This window comes from Sminthopsis crassicaudata, chromosome 1, assembly GCF_048593235.1.
Source record: "Sminthopsis crassicaudata isolate SCR6 chromosome 1, ASM4859323v1, whole genome shotgun sequence".
Classification (NCBI taxonomy): Eukaryota; Metazoa; Chordata; class Mammalia; order Dasyuromorphia; family Dasyuridae; genus Sminthopsis; species Sminthopsis crassicaudata.
In genome coordinates, this window is record NC_133617.1 from 383,831,725 (window position 1) to 383,858,366 (window position 26,642).

The 26,642-nt window shown below is 35.7% G+C and overlaps 1 protein-coding gene and 1 long non-coding RNA gene across 5 annotated transcripts in view; one reads left to right on the forward strand and one right to left on the reverse strand.

Annotated features, from left to right (window-relative positions):
- Window positions 1-9,972, forward strand: part of LOC141549684 (uncharacterized) — a 65,397-nt gene extending 55,425 nt beyond the window's left edge. For all 4 annotated transcript variants that reach the window (XR_012484421.1, XR_012484422.1, XR_012484420.1 and 1 more), the window contains one exon: window positions 9,614-9,972. This is a non-coding gene — a long non-coding RNA (uncharacterized LOC141549684). The remainder of the gene's footprint in view (window positions 1-9,613) is intronic.
- ALPK2 (alpha kinase 2) overlaps window positions 1-13,500 on the reverse strand; it is a 152,290-nt gene extending 138,790 nt beyond the window's left edge. Inside the window, exons 1-2 of the mRNA XM_074279450.1 lie at window positions 13,392-13,500; window positions 8,654-8,771 (exon numbers count right to left, since the gene is read on the reverse strand). Of these exons, the coding sequence (XP_074135551.1) occupies window positions 8,654-8,771; window positions 13,392-13,500 (227 nt within the window). The remainder of the gene's footprint in view (window positions 1-8,653; window positions 8,772-13,391) is intronic.
- Between the last annotated feature and the right edge of the window lie 13,142 nt (window positions 13,501-26,642).

Here is a 26,642-nt window from a genome sequence, read left to right on the forward strand (position 1 = left end):
TGAAGGACTTAAATCCTCTAATGTTTCTTCTTAAGGGGGTGTGAATTTTCTGAACAAGATACCACAAAGGGAAGTGCTCCAATTATCTGCAAGATGAAAACTAGTTCCTTTTCTTGGTGGTGGAACTCATTTAAAAGGATATCTCCTTGAAACAAGTTTTGGAATTTTAAAAAATTCACCAATATAATTTCAAGCATTTATTATTTTACTATTCTAGAATTTTGTGATTTATTCAAATGCATCATAATTCAAGAGGAGGGATATAGCTTAGAATATTCAGACCCTGAAACTCAGAATTTTGTATATAATTGAAAGGAATTACTGGCTACAAGGACACTTTAAATTTCTTTCTCACCTTTTCTCCCCCAGTCCAAAACAGCAATCAGACCCTTGCCTTTATTCATTTGGTAATTACTTCTGAATCAACAACAATTTTTGTAGTTCTCCCTATATGCACTTCACTATGTGTATAAGTCAGGATAGTATAGAGAAATCTAGGTTGGAGCTGAAATTTGGAGAGATCCCAGTTCTTATAGCATCTCTGAAATATGACAAATATGGCCAAATTGTCTACTTTTCAGAGCATCAGATTCCTTATCTATAAAGTAATAACAAGTTAATAATTACTATTACTAAGTTATTATTAGGTTTGTATTAAATTACAAATGCAAAGCACTTTGCAAACCTTAAATGTAAATGTCAGTGACTGTTATTATAGGCAAGGCTTTGAGCTTTATAAGGGTAATATGGAGCCCTACCATCCATCTAACAGGAGAGAAGTAATATATACAAATTATTAGGACACAAATGATAAATGTCATGTGAATAACACAGAATTCAACAAAAGGGAGAGACCAATTCTGCTTATAATGATCCTTCATGTAGAAGATCATAGTTGATAGGGACCTTGAAGTTAATGCACTTCTCTGTCACTTAAAAGACTTTGGCAAAGTCAGTTCTCTCTTTTCTCTACTGTAAAATAATTGGTTTCCATTTTAATTCTATGACTCCAACAATCAATCAAGTATTTATTAAGTACCTACTATGTGCCAAGAATTGTGCTAGGTATCAGGGATACTAAAACAAATAAATTTAAAAAACAGTTTTTGCTCTCAAGAAGTTTGCATTCTATTGGGGGAAACAACATTACAAATGTAAGGGTATACAATGAATACAAGAGAATTTTGTAGAGGGAGGCATGAGTAGCTATAGAATTCTAAAAGCATCTCATGTAGAAAATAACTCTTTGAGCTGAGCTTTGAAGCAAATTTCTATTAATTTCTATCTGCCTCAGTTTTTTCATTGTCAAAATGAGAATAATAATAGCATCTATCTTCCAGGCTGTTGTATCAAATGAGATAAAATTTGTAAAGCACTCAAGCACAGTATTTGACATATAATAGGCACTTAATGAATGTTTCCTTCCTCCCTTCATCTCTCCTTTCTTCCCTCTCTCTCTCTCTTCCCTTCCTCTCTCCCTTCCTTCCTTCCTATCTTCCTTGCTACCTTCCTTCCTTCCTTTCCTCCCTCTTTTCTTCCTTTCCTCCCTCCTTTCTTCCTTCTTTCCCTCCCTTCTTCCTCCTTTTCTTCCCTCCTTCCTTCCCTCCCTCCTTTCCCTTCCTCCTTTTCTTTCCTCCTTCTCTCCCTCCCTCCTTCCTTTCTTCCTTCCTTCTTTCTTTCCTTGCATCCTTGATGGCTTCCTTCCTTCTTTCTTTCCTTTTTTCTTTCCTTCCCTTCTTCCCACCTTTTCTCCTTCTCTCTCTTCCTCCCTCCTTCTCTCCTCCCTTTCCTCCTTCCTTCCTTTTTTCCTTCTTTTCTTCCCTTTTTTTTTCTTATGATAATTCCCCATTTCTTGTCTTTAGAAAGTGCCAACTATCTGTTGACAGCTGAATTTGACCTGGAGAGTTCCTCACAAAAGTCCCTTTTTCATATTTCCCAGTGGATTTGGGAACATTTTTAATTGCTGCACAGAGGCAGGAAATATAAATAAAACTGTATGTTAGGCTTTCTTTCATACAGAGAGCCCTGTAATAAATGTCAGAGGAGGAAGGCAATCACAATTAGTGTCTTTGCTGGGCCCAGCTTTCTGCTGGCAGCATCAGATCTCTTGTTCCTGCCTTGCTCTTTGTCATTTCAACAAGGTCAAGTCATCAGGCCTCAAAAAAAAAAAAAGAAGTCTAATTGAGAACTATCATTCATAATCAAAATCTCATCTTTATCTATAATAGATACACCTCCAAGGACTCCTGGAAGCCTTTCTCTTTGCCATACAGAGCCTAAAGATCTCCTTCTGCCTGAAACCTTTTCTTACAGTTTTGGCCAGGAATAAAACAAAATTTACATGGATGGAGCATGAAATGATATAGCCCTTTTCTGACACTGTTTCACACCAGGAAGCTTGAAAGGATTCACCATAAAATGAAAACGTGTTGAATTGAATGAGATGTTTGTCTATTCGGCTTCATATTCTCTTCTTCTCACATATTCTACGTGCACATCTAGAACTTTGAACTGGGCTTAAATTCTCTTTGGCTCTTCTACAGGGATTTCTAATATCATATCTTGTCCTCAATCAGTATCAGCAGCCTTTCTCTAAATATGTGTAACTGTGTTTGATTGCTTCCTCCCATAAACTATGGGAAATGACCTAAATCCTATCACTCATTCAATCAAAAACATTTATTTGTTAAGTCCTTATTAAAGTCTGGAGACTGCCCTCATACTGGGAGTACAAAGGCAAAATGAAATAATTCCTACCCTCAAGGGGCTTACATTCTAAAGCCATGTTCAAATTGTAGCTGGTAAGTTTTGATATATGAAGATTAATCGGGATCACAAAAACATAATGTTAGACAAAACAATAACACAGGAGACAGTTAAATGGAAACAATATTATAAATGTTTAGGGGGCACTTCCCTAAAAAAGCTTACAGCAGTCTTGTGAGATCATGACTATACGATATCGATGATATTTATAGGATCTTGAAGGGACCTTAAGAACCATAAGACTTTGAAGGACCTTAGGGGCCATCTAATCCAATCCCTTCATTTTATAGATGAGAATACTGAGACCCAAAGAGTAGCTTTGTAGGTAGTAAGAGGCAAAAGTTTCCATCTAAACTCAAGCCCCTTCATTCAAAATGACATTTTCTCCCTTCTATGCTTAGAAACACATCAACTTCTGAAAGGTGTACTCAATCCTAGAGCCACAGTTTTTCTGACTTATCTTCTCTCCTGAGAAGCCTTCTCTGATCCCACACCTACTTCACAAATTATCTTTCCTTCTTCTGTGGTCCTCAATACTTTATACTTTCCCTATAACTTTCTGCCTACTAGTACAGTTATCTTTAGATTTCTTTTCTTTTCTGATAGGTTTTTATCACCTTGAAGGAAGAAACTGATTTTCTTTCCTTTTTTTTTAAATCACAGCCCTCAGATAATTAAATAATCAAGTAAATTGGGCTCTAGTTACAAATCTAGTCACTGGTTTGCAGTGTAGCCTTAATGAGATTACTTAACTTCACTAGACCTCATTGACATTGTCCTCCATCCTCTTTTCTCACTTTTAGCTTCCTTCAAGATACAACTCAATCACCATATGCTAGCTAAAGCCTGAAGGACCCTTTCCCATCAAGATCCTTATTCCCTTCCCATAAAAAAAGAATTACTTTTTATTGCCCTTGTATATATGTGGTTTTCTTTTCCTTATCTGTGTTCAAATAGTTTCACCCTCAATAGAATGTCAGTATCTTGAAAAAAAAAGATTGTTTTTCTGTCTTATCATTGTAGCTTTTTCAATGAATCTATGAAATAAGAAAGTGAATTCGATTATAGGAATTCTCTAAAATACTTGGGAAATGAATGAATCTTATAAGTTCTTTTTTAGCATCAATAGAAAATTCTAATTTTGTAGTTGTTAAGTAGGCTTGAAATTTGGATCAGCCTTGTGATTACCCCCAGTATCCCTCGAAGACCTTAGGAGTTTCTTGGGGACAGTATGGTGAAATAAGGTGTTTAGGGCTTTAACCTCAATTCTCATTTTTTAATAGTCCAACAGGGAATCTGCTTCTGTTTGCTCTGAGACACAAGGCACCTGTTTGGGTTCTCTGGTTGTCTTCCTCAGCCTACTCTTATTTTGTCCCTATGGGGTCATCACCATTAGGCTAGTAGCAGCTGCAGCAGCCTTCTCATCTCTTGGTACAGATGAGTAAGCACTTAGAATGAGCAGACAGGCCCAGAATCCCCACTATGTGTGGCCAAGATAGCCTACCGGCTCCTCCCTCCAGTCATTGACTCTTTGGAGATGCTCACCTCCCCAGGCACAACTGTAAGAGTGACGATTGACAACAAGTTCTCAGCAGCCGACTTACCACCCTGGGGACTCATAGGGCAGGTTTACATCAGAAGCAGGGAACTCATTCAAGAAATCTTGCAGCCAGAAGGCTTTCCCAAATATTGCCAACCAAAAATTACTCAACACTTTTAGATGATTCTTTGAGCCAAGGATATTTATGAAACTTTATTACTCCAGATAGAGACAGTCTGATTTATTGGGAGTTTTTAGGGGGTAATGGTGAGGGAGGCAAGCCAAAGAGAGAAGAAGAAAATTACCAAAGTGATTTTTTTCCTTCAACTTACCCATTTCTCTTCCTTTTAAAAAACTGCAACCTGGCTTTGTGTATGGAATCAATATATGGTATTTGGAAGTTTTTTCAAGTAGAAATAATGAGCAAAGCATTGGAGATGGGTATATTCCTATTCCTATTCCTATTCCTAAGGTGATGAAATTTGGATTATACAGAAGGGAATCATGGAAAAGAAAGCTAGAAAAGAAAATTGAAGCTAGATTGTAGACTAACAGTTATGGACTTTATTCTACAGTAAGGAGACATTGAAGGTTTTTATTTAGCAAGAGAGTGACATAATCAGAGCCAGCTATGTCCTTAGAAGGATTTACTAGGCTGTGGTGCCTACAATGAATAGAAAACAAAGAATATCAAGCTGAAAAAAATCTAGAGATCAGGTGAGAAGGGTCTAATAGAAGGGTCCAATAAAAAGACTACTAAAAAAAAAAAAAAAAAAAAAAAAGACTACTTGGAGATCCAGCATCTGAATCTGAATTACCTGGGTAACCCTTAGAAAATCCCTTCATCTCTCTAGGACTTGGTTTCCTCAACTATAAAAGGAAACAGTTTGATTTCATGACCTCTAAGGTCCCTTTTAGTTTAGAATCTAAAGTTATGCATGATCTGATAAATAATTTCTATTTAAAGTATAAAATCATAAATGAGTTTAAACTAAATAGAGACAGGGTAGGTTAGAAACTGTGAACACACAGAAATTGGGAATTAAAGAAGTAACAAAGGAATTTTCCCCCTATCAGTTAGCCTTGGACAGAAATGTCCACCTTGGGGATAAGTTATCAGATAATGATATTTATCCTTTGGCTCACTTCCTTTGAAACTTGTCTTGTGATGTCAAATAAAGTTTACAGCCCTTTTTGGTCATTTATGTTAATGACAAAACTGTATGTTTGTTCATATACACACTTAAAGCTGCTAAGGATTCAAAAAGGCTGCTTTGCTCCTAAATGACTCAAACTTTTTTTTTTGTTTTGCCCACTAATCGTCAAGCTTTTGCTGCTAACCATTCCTTAGCCTAAATTAACATGGCATAGATCACTGAGCTCCCCCTGGGGAAGATTAGGAAGACACAACTGCTACTCTCTGTCTCTATGTCTCTCCTCTCTCTCTAACTAGATCTATCTTATTTTTATCTATCTGTCTGTCTGTCTATTTTTCTTCTCTCTCTCTCTTTTTCCCTATTCCCCTTTCTCGTTCTCTTTCTATCTCAATTTCTGGTTCTTTCTCTCCATCTCTTTATATATCTCTGTCTCCACCTTCTCTGCTTGTCTCAGTCTCTGTGTCTATCACTGTTTATCTGTTTCTTCACCCACATCTCCTTCCTTCCCTCCGTCTCCTTAGAACACATTGTGATTTGCTCAGGGATCTAACTGGTTCCTCTAACAAATCCATCTGCTTCCCCTTGCTGTTGCAATAAACTGTGTGTTTTCTAACTGAGGTTTGGTTGAATTTTTAAAAATCAAAATAAACTTGTTTGTTATAAGAATGGGTGTAGTCTTTCAGGTGTGGGTTCCTGTTTTCTCTTGATTTTTATCTCTTGCATTGCTGCCTTGTCATATGTTGTATTCACATAAGTCACAGAGTCACAGTCACAGTCTTTCTTTTACTATGAGATAGAAAATACTTATCATTTTTCCTATTGCTTTTCTCTCTCAAGAGACCTACACTTGACTTCCCTGAAAGAAGGTTAAATAAAACTTTATAGTTTACTTTAATGGCCATTCTTGATTAAATAAATGCAGAAGGATAGAAAAGAAAGAAAAGGGAGGGATAATATGATGAACAAAGGAAGAAAGGAAAGAAAAGAAAGGAAGAAAAGAAGGAAGAAAAAAGAAAGAAAGAAGTAAAGAAAGATCCATTGTATAATTGATACATAATTTAAAAATAATTCATCAGATTTCAAAATCCCATTCTACCAAAACACAAATTGTCTAGGCCAAAACTTAAAATGAATATTTCTTGAGTTTTGATGATATTGGAACCAATCAATCAGAAAGTATTTATTGAGTGCCCATCATTATAATACTATGGCTATTAGGTGTCTGGCCTATTGAATAGATCAGATAGGTAGAAGGGATTTTAGAGTCCATGGAGTTCAGTTACCTTATGTTGCTGGTGAAAAAACTGAGTCTCAGAGAGTTTAAGTGACATCTAAGATCACATAGGGAAAAAAAAGAGAGAGGGAGGGAGAGAAGGGAGAGAATAAAGGGAGAGAGAGGGAGGGGGAGAGAGGAAGGAAGGAATCTTTCTATAAGATAGCTCCTCTCTACCTTCCTGCCCAATCATATAAGTATAAAGATCACATAAGCATTTGTTTCATCAAAATTGTCTTATTTGTGAAAACTCACCTACTCCAGCTAAATGAAAAGGGAAAGCATAAAGAAAACCAAGAAGGAAGGATTGGGAGAGGGAGTGCTTAGGGAAAGAGAAAGGTGCAGTGGAAACTATTGTTTCAATGCCTCGTGAAACAGAAAAAAGTTTTAGAGATTAGACTTTTAAACCAGGAACAGGGCTTGAAAAAGCCAGAAATAGGAGCTTCTAACATCTGGAAAAACTCAAAATAAATGACCCAAAGAAGAAACCCTTGTAGATAAAGAAAAGCACTTTTTTTCTTTGGTATACCATGAGGCTAATCTTGTGGTTTGTGGTTTAGTAGTAATGGCAAAAAAAAAAGACAAAGATGTCAGACTTTTAATTAATGAACAACAAACACAGGTTTTGCAAGGCCTTTCAGATATTCCTTTCAAATAATTCATTTTCAAAACTCATTCATCTAACATTTTGGCATAAATGAAACTAGTTTATTAAAAATATTTAGGGAATAAAGTGTCAAAACTTCAAAGTTCTTTTTGGTGTATATACACACACACACACACACACACACACACACACACACACATACACACATACACACATATACACATATATACACACACACAATAATCCAGACTTGAATTTTATACGACAGATTTCTTCTAGAGTGTTTAAAATATCTTTCCCCACATCTATTGCCCTATCCTCTCCAGCATTTTCTCAGTGGCACTCCAAGAGATTGGAAATAACTTATTCAATTATGAGAAATTTAAATCCATTAAGAAAAAATGTGACATTCATTAGCAATCTAACACACTTAACATGTTTCTCTAAGAATTTTTCTATAATTAATTTCCCTTCAGTGTTCCTTACCATAAGGATTCAACTTTCCACTTTATGAAGCTCTAGTACTCCTTGATTCTTCTCTCTCTTTCTTTCTACCTAGGTGCCCATTAAGCACAATTGTTTCTCCCTCTTGTTGGTCTAGACCACTGTATAATTGACATGTAATTTAAAAATAATTCATCAGATTAAAATGCCGTTCTAGTGATATACACACTGTCTAGGCCAAGACTAAAAATTAACATTTCTTAGGTTTTGATGATGTTGGAACCAATCAATCAGAAAGTATTTACTGAGTGCCCATCATTATGATACTAGGGTTTTAAGGCATCTAGCCAATTGAGTAGATCATACAGCTAGAAGGAACTTTAGCGTTCACACAGGTGTCGAGTGATAAAAAAAAAGAATTTATAGGACAGTTAGTCACAAAAGATGAAAAGGTAAGGATGAGTTGTGACCTGGTTCATTGGATGGGTATAACTCACATTGATGAAATTACAGATTCACCAAACTATTAAAGCACTGGTCATCATTAGTTACCTAATATTTTAACTTCTCCCTCCTCTCAGAAATAGCTTGATTAGTTTCTATAAAGATTCCTCATAACTCTGAAGTTGTAATATTGAAAATGGCACCAAATAATGCAATCTAAAGCAGTCAAGTCATCTAGAAAAATCAAGGAAATTTTAAGTAATTTTACTAACTAACACAAGCAGGAAGTTGGCCCTCTGAAACTGTAATTCAGTGAAGAAGTAAAGACCATTTTTCTGCCTTGCTTCCATATGTTCCCAATACCAAACATATGACAGAATATAGATTTTGTTAAGAAACAGTGTGTAGAGAAAGTCACTTACCTATATAAATGTAACATATGAATATACTGATTCTCCAAGATTTCATAATTAGAAATGATGTTTGATTCACTAATAGCATGACCATTTTTATACCAAGTTACTTCTGGCTTGGGTTGACCTGGGAACATAAAAATAAGAACATTTGTTTTCTTTAAATAGATGTTTTAGAAAAATTAAAAAATCTGCTGAGCTGTAATCAAACTTAATGAGAACATCATGTACAAAATAATAGAGCAATAAGACTGAAAAGATTGACACTATCAATGTACATTAGATTCCAATAAAAGATTAAGTCCATGACTGAGAAAAGAACTAAACTGGTTTAACAAAGATAATTTTCCTTTAAATGACCCAAGAATTAAGGAATCTGGGCTGCTTGGCTGGTGCTTGATGTAATTGTCAAAAATTCACCACTATAATTCCAGTAGACTTGGGATGGAAAATGCCTTTCATGTCCAGAAAGAGAACTGTAGAGACTGAATGTGTATAGAAACAGCATTATATTTTCATTTTTTGTTTATTTGTTTGCTTTTTCTCTCTCATGGCTTTTCCTCTCTTGGTCTGATTTTTCTTGCACAACATAACAAATACAGAGATATCTCTAAAAGGATTGCATACTTTTAAGCTATATTGGATTGCTTACTGTCTTGAGGAGGGAGCAAGTAAGGGGATCTTTATATGTATTTGGAAAAAAATACTATTGAGGAAGAAGAAAATGTCACTACCTCTTTCCTATGCTTTTCTCCCTCTAGTGGGTTCATTAGTTCATAATACAGCATTAGGCAATGTTGACTGGGTGGATATGGAGAAACTGGAACTTCCAGCCTGTGGGTGCTTTCCCATTTTTATGAAGCCTTTAGGTTGGGCTATTATTTAGCATTTAGGCTATGTAAAGTCCCGGGGGTTCTTTCCTCTTCTTCTTTTTTTAAATAACTAACTTCCATATTATTGCTCTGTAAGAAATGACCAGCAGGAGGAATACAGAGAGGCTTGGAGAGACTTAAATCAACTGATGCTGAGTGAAATGAATAGAACCAGAAGATCGCTGCACACTTCAATACTGTATGAGGATGTATTCTGATGGAAGTGGAAATCTTCAACATAAAGAAGATCCAACTCACTTCCAGTTGATCAATGATGGACAGAAACAACTACACCCAGAGAAGGAACACTGGGAAGTGAATGTAAATTGTTAGCACTACTGTCTATCTACCCAGGTTACTTATACCTTCGGAAGCTAATAATTAATGTGCAACAAGAAAATGGGATTTACACACATATATTGTATCTAGGTTATATTGTAACACATGTAAAATGTATGGGATTACCTGCCATCGGGGGGAGGGAGTGGAGGGAGGGAGGGGATAATTTGGAAAAATGAATAAAAAAATAAAATAATAGAATAGAAAAGTAAATCAATGTTTTTTTTTAATTTTATAATTAAAAATGTAAATTTACAACCAAATCACAAGAAATAAAAAGAATGATTAGAAAAATAAAAAATAAAAAAAATAACTAACTTCTATCTCAGAGAAAAATCCTTAAAGGTGTTGCAACAGGGGGAAAATGTATCAGGACTTTGAAATGTCTGGTCATCTTAAATTCACTTCCAGAATGGGCTCCTAATCCTCATATCATGTATCTAGGAATTTTTGGCTGATGGCCCCAGCTATCATTAAAGGTAGTGATTCTTATCCTTCTAAGGACATTTCAAGAAGGAAAAAAAGGAAAGGAGGGTGAAGGAGACCACAAGATAAAGGCAACAGGACACGTACAGAGAAAAGATTGCAGAGCTTGAAAAAGTCTACAAAGGTCACTCTGTCTCTCATTCATTTTTAGTCCTCCTGGCCTCAGTTCCAATGACTGCCCCCCCCACCCCGAGCAAGCTATGAATGTTCTTCCTGGCAAATGAGACAAATTCCTCATCAATGGCTTGTCCCTTCAGGTAGGAGCCTGAGTAAGCAATCTGCTGAGTGAGAGGCAGACAAGCTGGCAGGCCAGCACATGCCTTTCCTCTGGGCTCTTGCTAAGGGTATGACTTCCATGGGTGCCTCAACCAAGCAACTGATTAAACAAGTAAGAATTGCTTCTTTATAATCGTTTCTATCCATTAGGGAAGCTGAGGCCAACTTGGACCTTAGAGTCCTATGACCCTTCCTTACCCTTTTGCCTCATAGTTCCCTTTCAATCACTTTTTATTATTCCCATTTTTCTTGTGATTTATTTCTTTTTCTTTTCAAGGTGGTCCATATAGAGCAAGTTTTTTATGGCAAAACTCATTTTATTAGGTCTGTACAGGATGATATTAAGTTCAAAAGCATAAGATGAATTTAGACTATATACAGGGAAACCATCATTTGCCTGGATACCAGAACCATAACTAGTATAGGGCAAATTGCTTCAGGGAGCAGACGTGGGTTGAGGAGTGGAAATAATAAAAATATGATTTTAAATGAGATCTCTTTATGTTGTCGACAGGAACTCACTGAGATACAAGCACACTCAACTTTTCCTTAGGCTTCGGCAGGTTGCACCCACTTATAGAGTATATATTGAAAACCATCATCTTAGACTATAATAGTCATCAAGTGATTTGATAATTCCAGAATTCCTTAGATGGAAGAGAGTAGAAGTAATGGAGAAGTCTAGTTTGGAGGGTTCTATAATATTGAAGCTCTCTGAGTAGCATTATGAAATCTATTTGGGATACAAAAAATGGCTAAGAAATATCTAGATTTTTACCTCCACCACTGGATGTTCTACTATAGATACACAATCTAAAACCAGAATGTATCTCAGAGCATGTAGTCACCTAAGCAAAGTCATCCCTCTACCCTTCAAAGACAAGCCTATAGCATAACTTTTGCTGAGAAAATAGAGGCTACTATAGATGCCCTATTTTTTTCTCCTTTCCAGTTAAATATATAAGACCTAGATTAAGGGATGAACATCAAAAAAGAGTTTGAATAGTGAATTTAGAGACAAAAGACCTAATCCAGAGGTCCAATTTACTGTATTATTTATGTGATTTGTCTGGATCTAAATTTATTCAACTCTAAAATGAAAAACAATACTTTTTCCCCCCTTGCACATAGTCCAGAGCTATTTCCACTTGAAAGTTTGACATTATACTATATAAATATGGTAATTTCGACTCTGGATTCAAATACTTTAAAAAGCATTTAAAAAAAGGAAAGGAAACAAAGAGATGAGAGGGAAGTGGAAAGTAGGAAGAGAGGGAAATGAATCAGAGAAAAATGAGAATCATAACAAATTGAAAGGGAAACATAGATAGGCTGTAATTAGGATTAGCTCCACCCCTGAGTTGAAGAAATCATGTGATTTTTCAATGCAATAACTGACTCACAGAATTGTTAAAAGGATAGAGTATATCATTTATAGAAAGCATTCTAGAAATCAGATTCTTAACCTAGGTGTCAGTGAATTTGTTTTTTTTTTTTTTTTAACATTTTAATAACTATTATTTCAGCACAATTTTGTAAACCTATGCGTTTTATTTTTATAAGAATTTAAAACAATTTTGTGAAGTGTCCATAAGCTTCACCAAACTGCCAAAAAGGATCTGTGACAAAATAAAGAAATCTTGGACAGGAAATCAGGAAACCTAGATTCTCATGGTAGCTCAATCTTAACTAGCCCAGTGAATTTGACAATGGCATTGAGCCTCTTGGTATTTCAATTTCCCTATATGTAAACTAAGAGGATTATATTTGATCATCTTTAAGAGTCCCCTTCAGATCTGACAGTCTATAATACTATTTAAAAGTCAAATAGATGCTTTTACTTTCTAGTTACATCCAAGAAGGTAAATAGAGAGTACCCTCTTGCCCATTAAAGATGATAGAATGGTTAAGTAATTTATACCAATTTTAGTTTATTTTATTAAAAAATGAATATAGTTACAAAGGGTATCAATTATTCTTCCATTTGCGAATTAGCCAGACCTATTGCTTCTCCTCTATTCACAGATTACTGAAGTTTTATCCATTTATTTATTCACTCATTTTTGTTTTTTCAAAGAGGACAGACAGGGAGGAGTACATTAATTCAAAAAGTCATGCTATTTGATGGCTGCTCTAGTAGGAAAAAACAGAATAGAAAATGAAGAAAGATCCAAGATATCACCAAACTGTGTTCTGAATTCATTATGGGTTTTAGGTATTTATACTAACTGCCAGAGATCATAAAAAATGGCTTTATGGGAATTATAATATGAAAAGGCATCAAAATTCAAGTTAAATGCAATGGATCCTATTGGTTTAGGACCTTCAAAATTGTTCACAATCAGGAAACTTAACCAAGCTACCAGTTGAATGTGGCCCTTAGGCAGTTTTACCTGGAAAGGAAGGGAATGAGCATTGAAGGGCTGGCTCTCTGATAAGTATTGTGCTAAACATTTTTTACAACCACTATTTCCTTTGATCCTTACCACAATCCTGCTAGGTGGGTGCTATTATTAAGGAAACTGAGGCAAACAGAGGTCAAATGACTTGCCTAAGTTCTTATATACACACTTAGGAGGGAGGGTAAGTAAAGGTTTTTCCGTGTTTGGGAAGATTTTCTATTACATCAAAAATATTGCATAGTAAAAAATTGCTCTTCATAAGAAAGCATCAATAAATATGCTGAATTGAAATATGAACAAAACATAAATGAAAATAACAAAAGACCTTTTCTATGATTAGGTTTCAGATGCTCATTAGCTAGTGTTGGTTACCAGATATTGTGCAGCGAAGAACAAGATCTGATTTTTCAGGAATCTTTTGAGAAGGCAAAGTTGATAGGAAACGCAGGGCACTCCTCGGGCCAAGCTCAGAGTCTGTCATCCTCTCATGCCGAGTAAATCTGGAAGAATAAAGTCTTTGTTAATGGTTCTTCATACTAAGCTCTGTAAAATGCTTACATTTCAGTGATTTAAAGAGGTAACAGCTCTACCATCAGTTATTTAGGAGAATCATTTCCATTGGGTAAAGGACATTAGTAGGGAGAGGTAAGCTTTCCCAAAGTTAAAGTCAGCCAATCAATCGGCATTTCTTAAGTACTTACTATGGCAGGATACAAAATAAATCCACATAAATTCTCAGCATTTTTATACATCACCAACAAAATCCAACAGCAAGAGATAAAAAGAGAAATTCCATTCAAAATAACGGTCGATAGTATAAAATATTTGGGAATATATCTACCAAAGGAAAGTCAGGAATTGTATGAGCAAAATTACAAAACACTTGCCACAAAAATAAAGTCAGATTTAAATAATTGGAAAGACATTCAGTGCTCTTGGATAGGCCGAGTGAATATAATAAAGATGACAATACTCCCTAAGCTAATCTCTTTATTTAGTGCTATACCAATCAGACTCCCAAGAAACTATTTTAATGATCTAGAAAAAATAACAACAAAATTCATATGGAAGAACAAAAAAGGTCGAGAATTTCAAGGGAACTAATGAAAAAAAAAATTAAGTGAAGGTGGCCTAGCTGTACCTGATCTAGAACTGTATTATAAAGCAACAGTCACCAAAACCATTTGGTATTGGATAAGAAATAGACTAGTTGATCAGTGGAATAGGTTAGGTTCACAGGGCAAGATAGTGAATAAAAATAGCAATCCAGTGTTTGACAAACCCAAAGATCCCAACTTTTGGGATAAGAATTCATTATTTGACAAAAACTGCTGGGAAAACTGGAAATTTACTAATTTGGCAGAATTTTACTAATTATATTTTTTTATTATTTTAATTATTAATATATTAATTATATTTTTTATTTTTTATATTTTATATTTTTATATTTTATTAATATATTAATTATATTTTTTATTATAGTAAAATTATATTTTACTAATTAATTTTACTAATAATAGGAATAAATAGGAAATTTACTAATAATGGCAGAAACTAGGCATGGACCCACATTTAACACCACATACTAAGATAAGATCAAAATGGGTCCAAGATTTAAGTATAAAGAACGAGATCATAAATAGATTAGAGGAACATGGGACGGTTTACCTCTCGGACTTGTGGAGGAGGAAGGAATTTGTGACCAAAGGAGAACTAGAGACCATTATTGATCACAAAATAGAACATTTTTGATTACATCAAATTTAAAAGTTTTTGTATAAACAAAACCAATGTAAACAAGATTCGAAGGGAAGTAACAAACTGGGAAAACATTTTTACAGTTAAAGGTTCTGATAAAGGCCTCATTTCCAAAATATATAGAGAACTGGCTCTGATTTATAAGAAATCTCCAATTGATAAATGGTCAAAGGATATGTCAAAAGACAATCTTCAGATGATGAAATTGAAACTATTTCCACTCATATGAAAGAGTGTTCCAAATCACTATTGATCAGAGAAATACAAATTAAGACAACTCCGAGATACCACTACACACCTGTCAGATTGGCTAAGATGTGATTAAATAGTGATTAATGTTGGAGGGGATGTGGGAAAAGTGGGACACTGATGCATTGTTGGTGGAGTTGTGAAAGAATCCAGCCATTCTGGAGAGCAATCTGGAATTATGCCCAAAAAGTTATCAAAATGTGCATACCCTTTGACCCAGCAGTGCTACTACTGGGCTTATACCCCAAGGAAATACTAAAGAAGGGAAAGGGACCTGTATGTGCCAAAATGTTTGTAAGCCCTTTTCATAGTGGCTAGAACCTGGAAAATGAATGGATGCCCATCAGTTGGAGAATGATTGGGTAAATTATGGTATATGAAAGAAATGACCAGCAGGAGGAATACAGAGAGGCTTGGAGAGACTTACATGAACTGATGCTGAGTGAAACGAGAAGAACCAGGAGATCATTATACACTTCAACAACGATAATGGATGAGCATGTATTCTGACAGAAGTAAATATCTTTAACAAAGAGAAGATCTAATTCAGTTCCAATTGATAAATGATGGACAGCTACACTCACAGAAAGAACACTGGGAAATGAGTGTAAACTGTTTGCATTTTTGTTTTTTGTTCCAGGTTATCTTCACCTTCTGAATTCAATTCTTCCTATGCAACAAGAAATTCAGTTCTGCACACATATATTGTATCTAGGATATACTATAACATATTTAACATGTATGAGATTGCCTGTCATCTAGGGGAGAAGGGAGAGAGAAGGAGGGGAAAATTCGGAATAGAAGTGAGTGCAAGGGATAATGTTGTAAAAAATTACCCATGCATATGTTCTGTCAAAAAAAAAGTTATAATTATAAAATTAATTTTTAAAATGAGAAAAAAGTACTTACTATGACAGATATTATGCTACACACTAACATAGGTATATTTCCTGTGGTTCAAATTCAGCCCTCTACCTGTTTTTGTACAGACTTCCAGCTAAAAATGATTTTTCCTACCCTTGGCCTAGCAAAATCTATAAGTACTCCTAACTAAGATGGAGAAGAAATAATTGGGGTAAACAAGATAAATGAATTCACCTGAGACCAGAAGTCTGTTCTACACCCAAATACTTCTGCTTCCTCCTCCAACACATTGCTCTTGTGATAATTTTCTATATGCATGAATCACATCACAGAACTACTTTGCTTAAAATTTTTGATGGTTCCCTCTGGCCTACTGAATAAAATTTGAACTCTTTATCCCAATATTCAAGGCTATCCAAACTATCTCTCTATACTAATCCCCAATTTAGACTATTCCTGTTCCCTATTCTTATCCCAACATGTGTTTTCTCTTTCAGGGCCTTTGGTCATTTAAATCAAAATGAGATAACATTTCTAAAGTGCTTAGCATAGTGTCAGGCACTTAGTAGGTGTTACATAAATGTTAACTAGTATAAGTAGTTAGATGCATCAATGGTAGGGGTTCTCAAACTACAGTGGCCCGCTGAGAACGTTCATGCGGCCCCCCGAGTTATGGCAAATGGGCTGAGGGGCGGAGACAGAGTGTGAGTTTTTGTTTTTACTATAATCCGGCCCTCCCGCAGTCTGAGGGACAGTGAACTGGCCCCTATTTTAAAAGTTTGAGGACCACTGGGATAGAGTGTCAGGATTCAGGAAGACTCATCTGGCTTCATATGTGGCCTCAGGCACTTACTAACTGTGTGGTCCTGGGCAAGTCACTTAACCCTGTTTGCTTCAGTTCATCTGTAAAATGAGCTGAAAAAGGAAATGGCCAACCACTCTACAATCTTTACCAAGAAATCTCCAAATAGGGTAATAAAGAATGGAATTGGACTGAAAAATGACTGAACACCAACAATAGTTGAGGTGTTATTATTATCATCTTGAGTTATTATTATATCCGGAGCAGGTATATTGTATCCAAGTATAGAATAAAATGACTATCTCTGCCTGTAGAGATCATCATTTTCTTTTAAGTTCCAACTCAGGTTCTCTCTCCTTTATAAATCATTCCCCTTCTCAAAAATGACCCATCCTTCCTCTAAGTTCTTGCAGCTTTGGATCTTCCCTATGTGCTTATGACAGTCTCTCTCTTGTATCAGTCATTCTGTATACATATTTTATTTCTGGCCTCACTGCTCCCCTTTTCCCCCACTTTTTACATATTAGTAGATCCTTACAGAGAAAGGGTCTATTGGCATGACGCAGGGCTAGAAGTCCCAGACCTGGAGCCAGAACACCTAGATTTGAATCCCAGCTTTAGAACTTCCTATCTATGGAATCTTGTACAAGTCATGAAGTTCTTTGAACTTCACTTTCTTTGCTTGCAAAATGTTGTTGCTCAGACTTGTCCAACTCTTTCTTCATGATCTCATTTGGGGTTTTCTTGGCAGAGATACTGGCTTGGTTTGTCATTTCCTTCTTCAGCTCATTTGACAGATGAGGAAACTGAGACAAGCAAGGTTAAGTGATTTACCCAGGATCACACAGTTATCAAGTATCTGAGGATGGATTTGAACTCTGGTCTTCCTGACTCCAGTGTTCTATCTACTGTGCCATCTTGTGTCAATTCTCTGAACTTTGTTTTCCTCATCTGTAAATGAGTATAATAATCTTTGTAACACAAAGCTTAGAATGTTGTTATGAGAATTAAATGTGATAATATATATATATAAAGTCCTATATAAATTATAATTTATGTATGTAAATTTGAATTATTATTATCTTTATTTTATGGTATCTAAAACAGCGTCTTGTTCTTAGTAATTTTTTTTTGCATTGAAGTTAATCTATCAGTTGTTTTTGTCATCTTTTCTTGTCATGAATCTCCCATATTTGATTATCTTAGGTAAAAAAAATTATTCTTTGAACTTTCACCTCATCTAGATATTCTTCTAGATTCTTCCTCCTAGGCATTCCATATCTGGAGTAACCGGGTTGGTATCTGAGTCACTGATAAACTGGAAAACATTTAGCCAGAATAGAGAAGGTTCATAAGAAACATAGGGAGGAAATGGGGATGTTTTGGAGAACCAGAGTCATCAGAAGAACATGATGAATGAATAAATGGATGAATGAATGTCATTTATTAAATACTTACTATGTGCCAGTCACTGTTCTAAGCTCTGAGAATACATATACAGGCAGATGGCCATTTTCAAATAATTGAAGGACTATCCTGTGACAGAAGGATTGGATTTGTTCTGCTTGGCTCTACAGGGTCTAATTAGGAACAGCCAACCATTAGCGGATCATACTTTGAAGATGATTATCTCATATAACATATCTTTCTTTTGGGAACAGGATAGATTTTATGACCTGTGAGGTATCATTTAACCATAATTCTGGGAGGATGAGTATACAAATTATTAGAACAATTTTGGCACCTGAAGTGAGCTTCGATGGGAGATAAAGCTTCTGAGGGTTTGAGATGAGAAAGGACTAGGGAGTGGATTGTCTAATAAATGCCAGAAATGGGAGATAAGTGTTTCAAGTTGAAGGAGTCCTCTTTGTTTAGAATGTTGAAATTAAGGTGTGTGTGTGTGTGTGTGTGTGTGTGTGTGTGTGTGTGTGTGTGTGTAAGGATAGTATGAAATAATTCATCTGAAACAAAAAATGTAGCCTTCAATAACCACCAATAAAGCAAAGTATATTTTGCCTTTCAGCATTATATACAATTTGTCAGTATAAGCAATTCCTTTGAAAATGATGGAATCCAAGTCATCACATTTAAAAAGAATTTGCACCTTTCAATCAGTAATCTTTCTTTCATGAGTTATTATAATCTTGATTTTTTAAAACATGTGGCTAATTTTAATGGTATTCCTATCAATGCATAAAGAATTTCCTCAGTTATCTTATAATGCTCATCTTGCCATTATTATTATATAGAGAGCTCTCATCTCTCCCTTTCCCCAAGATCAAGGTAAGAGAATGAGAACAAAGGTATCAGGACCATATCGCCTGGGGTCACTTGTGTCTCTTCTCTAAGTTGCTCACGTGCTGTAATACTGAGAAAAGCACTTCATCTGACCCCTCTCACCATCTCAGTTAGCACATTTTGCAACTACAGGGCACTAACTGTACCCAGGGGAAAAGGATGATAGCTAATGAGGGCTATTTGAAGCTTTCTTTGAGGCTAAGAACCATTGCAGATAAATGCAAAGAGGTTTATTAACTGTAGGTATTTTAATCTGAATTTAATTCTGCCAGAGAATAAATCCAACATGTAGTCAACCTGAAGTACTGGATGAATGGAAAGGAACAGTGGTGGGGAATTAGCTAATCTCAGATGGTAAATCCACCTAAATGGGGTTTCCTGCCCTGTGGCCATGTGCCAACTGGAAACTGTAGTTGTTGTCAGACAAGAAAAGTGCTTCTGGGAAGAAAAACATGTGTCACCCCTAGGTGACAGCGAACAGATCCCAGATAACACACAGAAAAAGAGCAGATACTTAGGAGCTGATTGCTAAAGTTGTTAATGTAGAGATAATTTCTCATCATTGGTAGGCTGGGTTCTACTTATGCAGAATAATCCTAAAGTTTGATTTTGTTAAGTTATCTGAGCAGCAGCATGATGTAATTGATCTATTGTTGGACTTAAGAGACAAGAAGACTTGCTTTCAAATAAAACCTCACATAATTACTAATTTTATGGTCTTGGATAGATTACTTAACCTCTCTAGATTTGGTTTTTTTACCATTTGCAAAATGAGGTTGGATTCAAAGGAATTCCAGGAAAACTTTGAGTTCTAAATCTCTAAGCCAATAAATATACACCCCTTCCAATGAGAACCTGGGAAAGGAAACACTCAACTATGTAATGGGATAGGATGGTTTAGGGCTGTTACCAGGGAATATATTAGGACAAAGGAAGAGTAAACCTAGGGGAGTTAAAAATCATATTATGTGAGGGCTGGAAGGCTTCTTTCCTGGAACAACCTCCATTTAATAGATGAGAAAACTTAGCTCTAAAGACATAGTCATTTGCCCAGCATAAAACTATTTAAAGAAATAGTAAGTATTTAGATTTAGGTATCCTGACTCCCTGTCCAAGATATAGAAAGAATGGTTACTGATTGTTCTGGCTGTCCTGCTCCTTTTCTTTTTAAGGATTAGGATAAAGAAGACAAGCAAGATTGTGCTACTATAAATGTGTAAGGTACAACAAAAATAACAAAGCAGATTTTCACATACCTCTCTTAATCTCAGTTTCCTAATCTCTAAAAAGAGGATAATAATAGCACTTACTTCACAAAGTTGTTGAGAGAATCAAATGAGATAATATATGTAAAATGCTTTACAAATCCTAAAACTATATAATTGTTACCTATTGTTATCATGATTTTAAAGTCTTTTTTAAAGTCATAGGTTGCTGACTCTTATAACCAAATTTAATTTTCAGGTTCCCTCAATCCTCTTCTCTTCTTATAACCTTTAGGGTGACATTTCTTTCCCAACTTCTTGTTCAATCACCCTTATACTTTCATTTCTTCCAATCAAAAACCTTTCCAAATCCTCATTCATGCTAAAATATACATGATTTCTCCTTGTAAAAATGTTCCTCTAGTGCCTAGGGGGATAGAGATGACCTTGAATTTCCAAAATCAGTGCCAGCAGTGCACAAGGACTGGTAATTTCTACCTAGTTATAAGACTTCAATTATGGTCTTAGCAATGAACTTTGCTCCTCAAAAATCAACCTAAGTATGAAAAGAATTATAACTAGAAGGTAATGAATTCTTTGGCCTTGGGTGATCCACAGAATAGCTGAAAATACAAAAATGATCCCAAATCAAGCAACCTCTTTACTCTTCCATAAGAGATGGGTAGAATGTGGATGAAAAAGCTTAAGAACTGTAAGAACTTCAGAACTGAGGCAGCAAGGTGGGTAGAGTCCAAATCTGGAGTCGGAAGACCTGAGTTCCCAGGGTCACATTTACCAGTTGTGGGACTTAATGTCTGTTTTAGTTTTCTTATCTGTAAAATGGGCATTAAAAATAGCACCTACCTCCCAGGGGTGTTGTGAGGCTAAAATAAGAAATTTGCAAAGTGCTTAGCAATCCTTAATAGGCTAGATAAATCCTAGTGATTACAGTTGTTAACAGTGAACATTCAATATGAGAACTTTGTCTAAGGTCCAGTGAATTTTTGGAGGAGATGGACCACTTCTTTAAAAGTAACAAGAGATCACATTCCAGCAGAGGGTTACAGAGGGATAAACCTCTATAAAGGACTGATCCCAAATCTTGGACAAGAAGGACAAAGGGTAAGGTCATTTGGAGAGTAAGCACCAGTGGAAAGTTATTTTCTTTCATGAGATCACAAGAACTAATGAAGTCCTAAATATGTTTGCCTTAATAGAGCCTAAAAGGCAGTTTCTTGATAGGAAATTTATAATTAAGAGGGATCAAAACCCTAACTTTAAGAAATACATTTTGGAAAATTTGAGACAAAGTTGGAGAAGGAGGGGATCTGAAGTAGAATACAGCTTTATTATACATGTCTATTCTGCAGTCACTTGGTCTTCATATCATCTAGGTTCCATATGCAGCCATCTCTCCTCCATCTCGTAGAATCTCTCGTTTTCTTCAAAATCTTCTTTTGTCATCTTCAATATAAAATCTTTTTTGATCTTCCCAGCTGCTATGTATCCTTATATTCACTTTGAATATATTTATGTCTGTTACCTCACCCAATAAAATGTAAACTTCTTGAGGGCAGAACTGTTTTATTTATATCCTTGCATCCCCAGTGTCTAACACATAATAGGTGAATCATAAATATTTGTTGATTGATTGTTCCCCTGACAGTGCCCATAAGCAGTAAATAAATAGGTTGGCCTAAGAAAATGGATGTGGAGAAGACATTGACTCCTTTCTTGATTTTAGTCATCATTTTCTAACCACCTGAGAGAGACTAGACTAGTCCAAGAGACTCCAAAGCTTGGCACATTGTTGTTATTGTTTATCCTTCTTTTTCAAAGAGAACCAATGACATCATGCGATGAAGTCTTAACTTCTTGGTGAATTGGATTTAAGTTAAGTGTAGTTAGACAAAGTCATCTCTCTCTTCCAGAGTCATCGAAGTCTTGTGACAAGACAAAAATCAGGATAACTAACAATGGCCCAGGATGCAGTAGATGACCTTGTTATCTTCCATGTCTGACAAACCTCAATGCACTCCACAGCTGTAGCCACCTTTATGGAATGAATTGTTCTCATCTGCCCATCCCACTTACATAGTAAGCAATTGATAAATTGTTGATTAAGTTATTCAGGATGTTCATGTTAGGATACCCATGTTTAGTGGGTATTTGTAAAGATATTATTTCCTCTAGTGAATCATGGTTATGGCTTTTAAAAGACAGGATGCATAAGAAAATTGATGGTCATTCTATAAAAGTATTGGTAAAATTGTATCAGGACTTCCAGGAGTAGAGTAATATGGGTTTTTCTACCCTATCAAAATTTAGGACATCCTTCAAAGTTTCCACCTTCCTGTTCTGTCCTTCCAGACAAGTCCAGATTTTAGAGATTGTTAGAAAGAATCACCATAAGGAAAAGGCTAAAGCTCTCTCCTTCCTCTTCTTCTTCCCCAACTTCATGAATTGCTGTAGGATACTGGGGGATTGGTGATCATATGCTTGAGTTACTGTCACTTTGAGAAGGGAGGAGACACCAGATATCTAAAGGTCTGTGAGATACTGGCAGCCGACCATATTTTCACACAGCTCCTTCAACAACTTCATAGGATTACTCCAGTTTCTATTTATTGGAGGACTGGATGACAAAGAAATATGATTGTTCAGGTAGAAGTGAGGAAAAAAACATATGTTTTGGTCTCTCTTGTGGGGCTGAATAAAGAAGAGTGCTTTGTAAGTGCAGACATTTTGAGTTCTCAGAAATGAGTATTGCTTTGGGTATTTCAGTAGTTATTGAGCCAGATATTTTGGGTAGGTCTAAACCACCCCCTGTAGTCAAAATTAAATGACATCAGGTTGAGGGATGATGGTGAAAGATATTTCCTCTCTAGTAATGGAGATGAAGGAGGCTAGAATATTCTGTCAAAATTTTTTGATAACTCTGTGTGGCTAGTGAGAATGATGGATGCTACCTCGTAATCAATAACTAGATGATAGGGGGAATTGAACATTTTGGTCATCCTGCTTATTCCTGTTCACCTCAGCATGGGACCAGATTATGCAGATACCAGGTGAATAGCATGACGATATTGTCCTTATCAATGATGGCTTTTTCCCCATCCATGTGGCTGAGATGATCAGTTTCTCTCCTTGGAAAGGAGTTAAACACACTCTCAGCATTATTCCTCTTCTTTATTTGAACTCCCTTTCACATTGCCAGTTTCTCTCAGGGCAGAAACCTGAAAGGGATCCTACTTCCTGAGGTCATTGATGTTGACCATTATATTGATGATATAATTCTGATTGGATCAAATGAAGCCACAGCTCTGATAAGGGTTCACATGAGACACAAGGGTAGGAGATTAACACACACACACACACAAACACACACACACACAAAAAAATTCAGCATCTAGGCCATTTAGTTAACATTTTAGGATTATCTTAGTATAGTCATAAATGAATTAGTTATATTTGCTTTCTTATAAAACAAAAAAAGAAACTCAACATTTTACCGAACTCTTTGGATCTTCCCAAATACTTCCAGATATTCCACATCTGTATTTTTAAATTGCTCCTGTTTATCAAAATTCTTTTTCTTTTGAGCAGAGACTAGAACAGGATTTAGGGAATTTAAGGAGGCCCATCATCAGTTTTTCCCTTGGGGCCTTTATGATCCTTTTGGGACTTAAGTTTCTAGAGCATGCATAGGGACGAAGATGAATGTCCAAATTAAGTGACCACTTGGGCTTTTATAGCCATTAACTCCCAAGTGATAAACTATTATATTAGGCTTGAGAAACCATTGTTTTCGTGTTATTGGGCCCTGATTACTACTGAATAGATGGTGCATATTATTACCTTTAGTTCAGAAATGCCACTATGAATTGGGACATATTAGATAGTTCCTTTAACAAAATGAGTAGACCACAAAAAGCTTTCATTGTTACATGAAAATGGCTCATCCAAGATCATAATCACTCAGGTATGATGACCAGGTTGTAATATTGTCTCAGGCTGAGACGCTCCATTCTAGTCCTAATACCTTATCTTGTTAGCTAACCCAATAGGTCCCTATTTATGAAGACCTAGCTCTTGAATAAGGTTGTTTTACCTGGTTTCCTGATGATTGTGCCTTTTATGAGAAAGGTGTATGCATCTAGACTTCAGCACTTATAAACTCAGTACTGGAAATACCTTAAGACAGGGGGTTCTAACCTTTTTGGTAGTGTAATGAAACATATAGTCTTCTCGGAACAATGTTTGTCAATCCATAAAATGAAATATATACGATTATAATACAAACCACATAGTAAGATTATAATAAAAATATCGTTTAAAACAAATTTATAGATTCACCATTAAGAGCATCCAACCTAAGGGATGGGGTCCTGTTGTATGGTTGGCTTGTGAGAGAGCTTTGAGGGAGGAAGGTGATAATTTTTTTTTACTTAATTTTCGTGACTACAGGATATGTAGTTTGTATCCAGGGGAGAATAGTTGTTTGTGGGGATATTTGTGCTTATTAGAGATATCATACTCCAACTGCCAAAATGAATAATCAAACTGATACCTAATAAGAAAGTGGAGATTGGGGATTGGATTCTTCATCACCGATGGGGATGTGTTGGAGTCATCATAGAACAATATAATCATCACTATCATCGTTATCGCTAGCATTTACTTTAAAGTTTGAAAAGCACTTTAAAAATAGAATCTCATTTTGGTGCCCACAGCAGTCCTGGGAGTTAGGTGCTGTTATTATTATCATCTCCATTTTACAGATGAGGAAATTGAGGCAAATAGAATTAAGTGATTTTCCCAGCCTTACATGGCCATCAAATGTTTAAGATTGGATTTAAAGTCAGGCCTTCCTGACTCCAAGTCAGCTCCAGCATTCTATACACTGTCACCTAATTACCTTAAAGAACCATAAATTCCCCTTAACTAAGTAGAATGATGTAGCCACTCCTGCCCAATGATACTTTTCATGCCAGAGTGTCTACCTTTCAAGAATCAATATGGTATAATCCCACATGTTCCTCAATCTGCCTCTGATTATCAAATTAATTACATTGATCCTCTTCCTCCATCTATGGACAAGATGTTTGGTCTTGTAATCTATGTTTATTCAGGATATGTAATGCTAATGTTTGTAATGCTAATTAAGTCCACAATCATTACAGTTAATATCAAGGTTCTTAGAAACCTTCCTTCCTATACTGCCACTTGTACTATTATCTCTGATTGGTATACATATTACTGCAAAGAAGGTCTAAGATTGAGCCTGTGTCAGCAGATTTGGATATTCTACCTTCAGTACCATCCCTAGACAGCTGGTATCATAAAAGAGGGGGAATGTACTTTAAAAATAACAGCTTTAGCTACACACTCATAATTATCAGAATTGATTGTCTTCTCTTCCAGAGGCTTACTTGACAAATTCCCCAAGAAGAGAGAGGTCTTTCTTTTTCAGCAGTTTTTTGGGTTCATCCTTCAAGATAACTTGCCTTATCAAGATGGATAACTTTTTAATATAGTTCCAGTTGACCCTATACAGCCTATTTTTATTCTATTCTCTGTGTGGGGTTACTTGAGCTTAAGACTTGAAGATTGGGGATCAAGAATAAAATTCAACGACATATCATTAGAAGCCATCTTCCAGATTAATCAATCCATGAATCCATACGTGAATGATAATATTCAATTACAAAGCAATCTATAGAACTACATGCATGTAGCCCATTTCTCCACCTTGTTCAAAAGAATATAAAGAAAGATAGCACTAAATACTTGACTGAAACCAATGTATGCTCTACCTGCAACCTTCTCTTGATCTGCTGGACCAATAAAAGAAGTTAAATTTTTAGATTTTTAAAATTATTTAGATGGAGATGTAAACTCTGTGCTTTTCAAATGTATATATAATATTCTTATTATATAAGAATTATATAAACCTGAGGAACATCTGGCTTCATTTCCAAAATATAGCTCCTACTTAACTTTCTAGTCTTATAAAAAATGATATTTTTTCATGAACTTTATCTTCCCATCAAATTAAACTACTAACTGTTCACATACTCAACAAAAAGAGTAGTAATAATAATAGCTAACCTTTACATAACACTTCAAGGTTTTCAAAGCTTTTTAGAAATATTTTCTTATCTGATTCTCTCCAGAACTCTGTGAGGTACGTCCTATCACAGATGAGAAAGCTGAAGCTAAACCAAGTTAAATGATTTGCCCAAAGTTACAAAGTAGATGTCTGAGACAGGATTTGAATTCTTGTTTTCCTGATTCTATATCTAGGACTTTATCTATCATGGTATCTAGCAATCCATTTCCCATCTCTGGGAAGCTATTCAAATTCTCCCTTATACCTCAAATGCATTCCTCCTTCATCTCACAATCTGTATTCCTTCAAGAATTACAAAGCTCAAGTGTTCACCT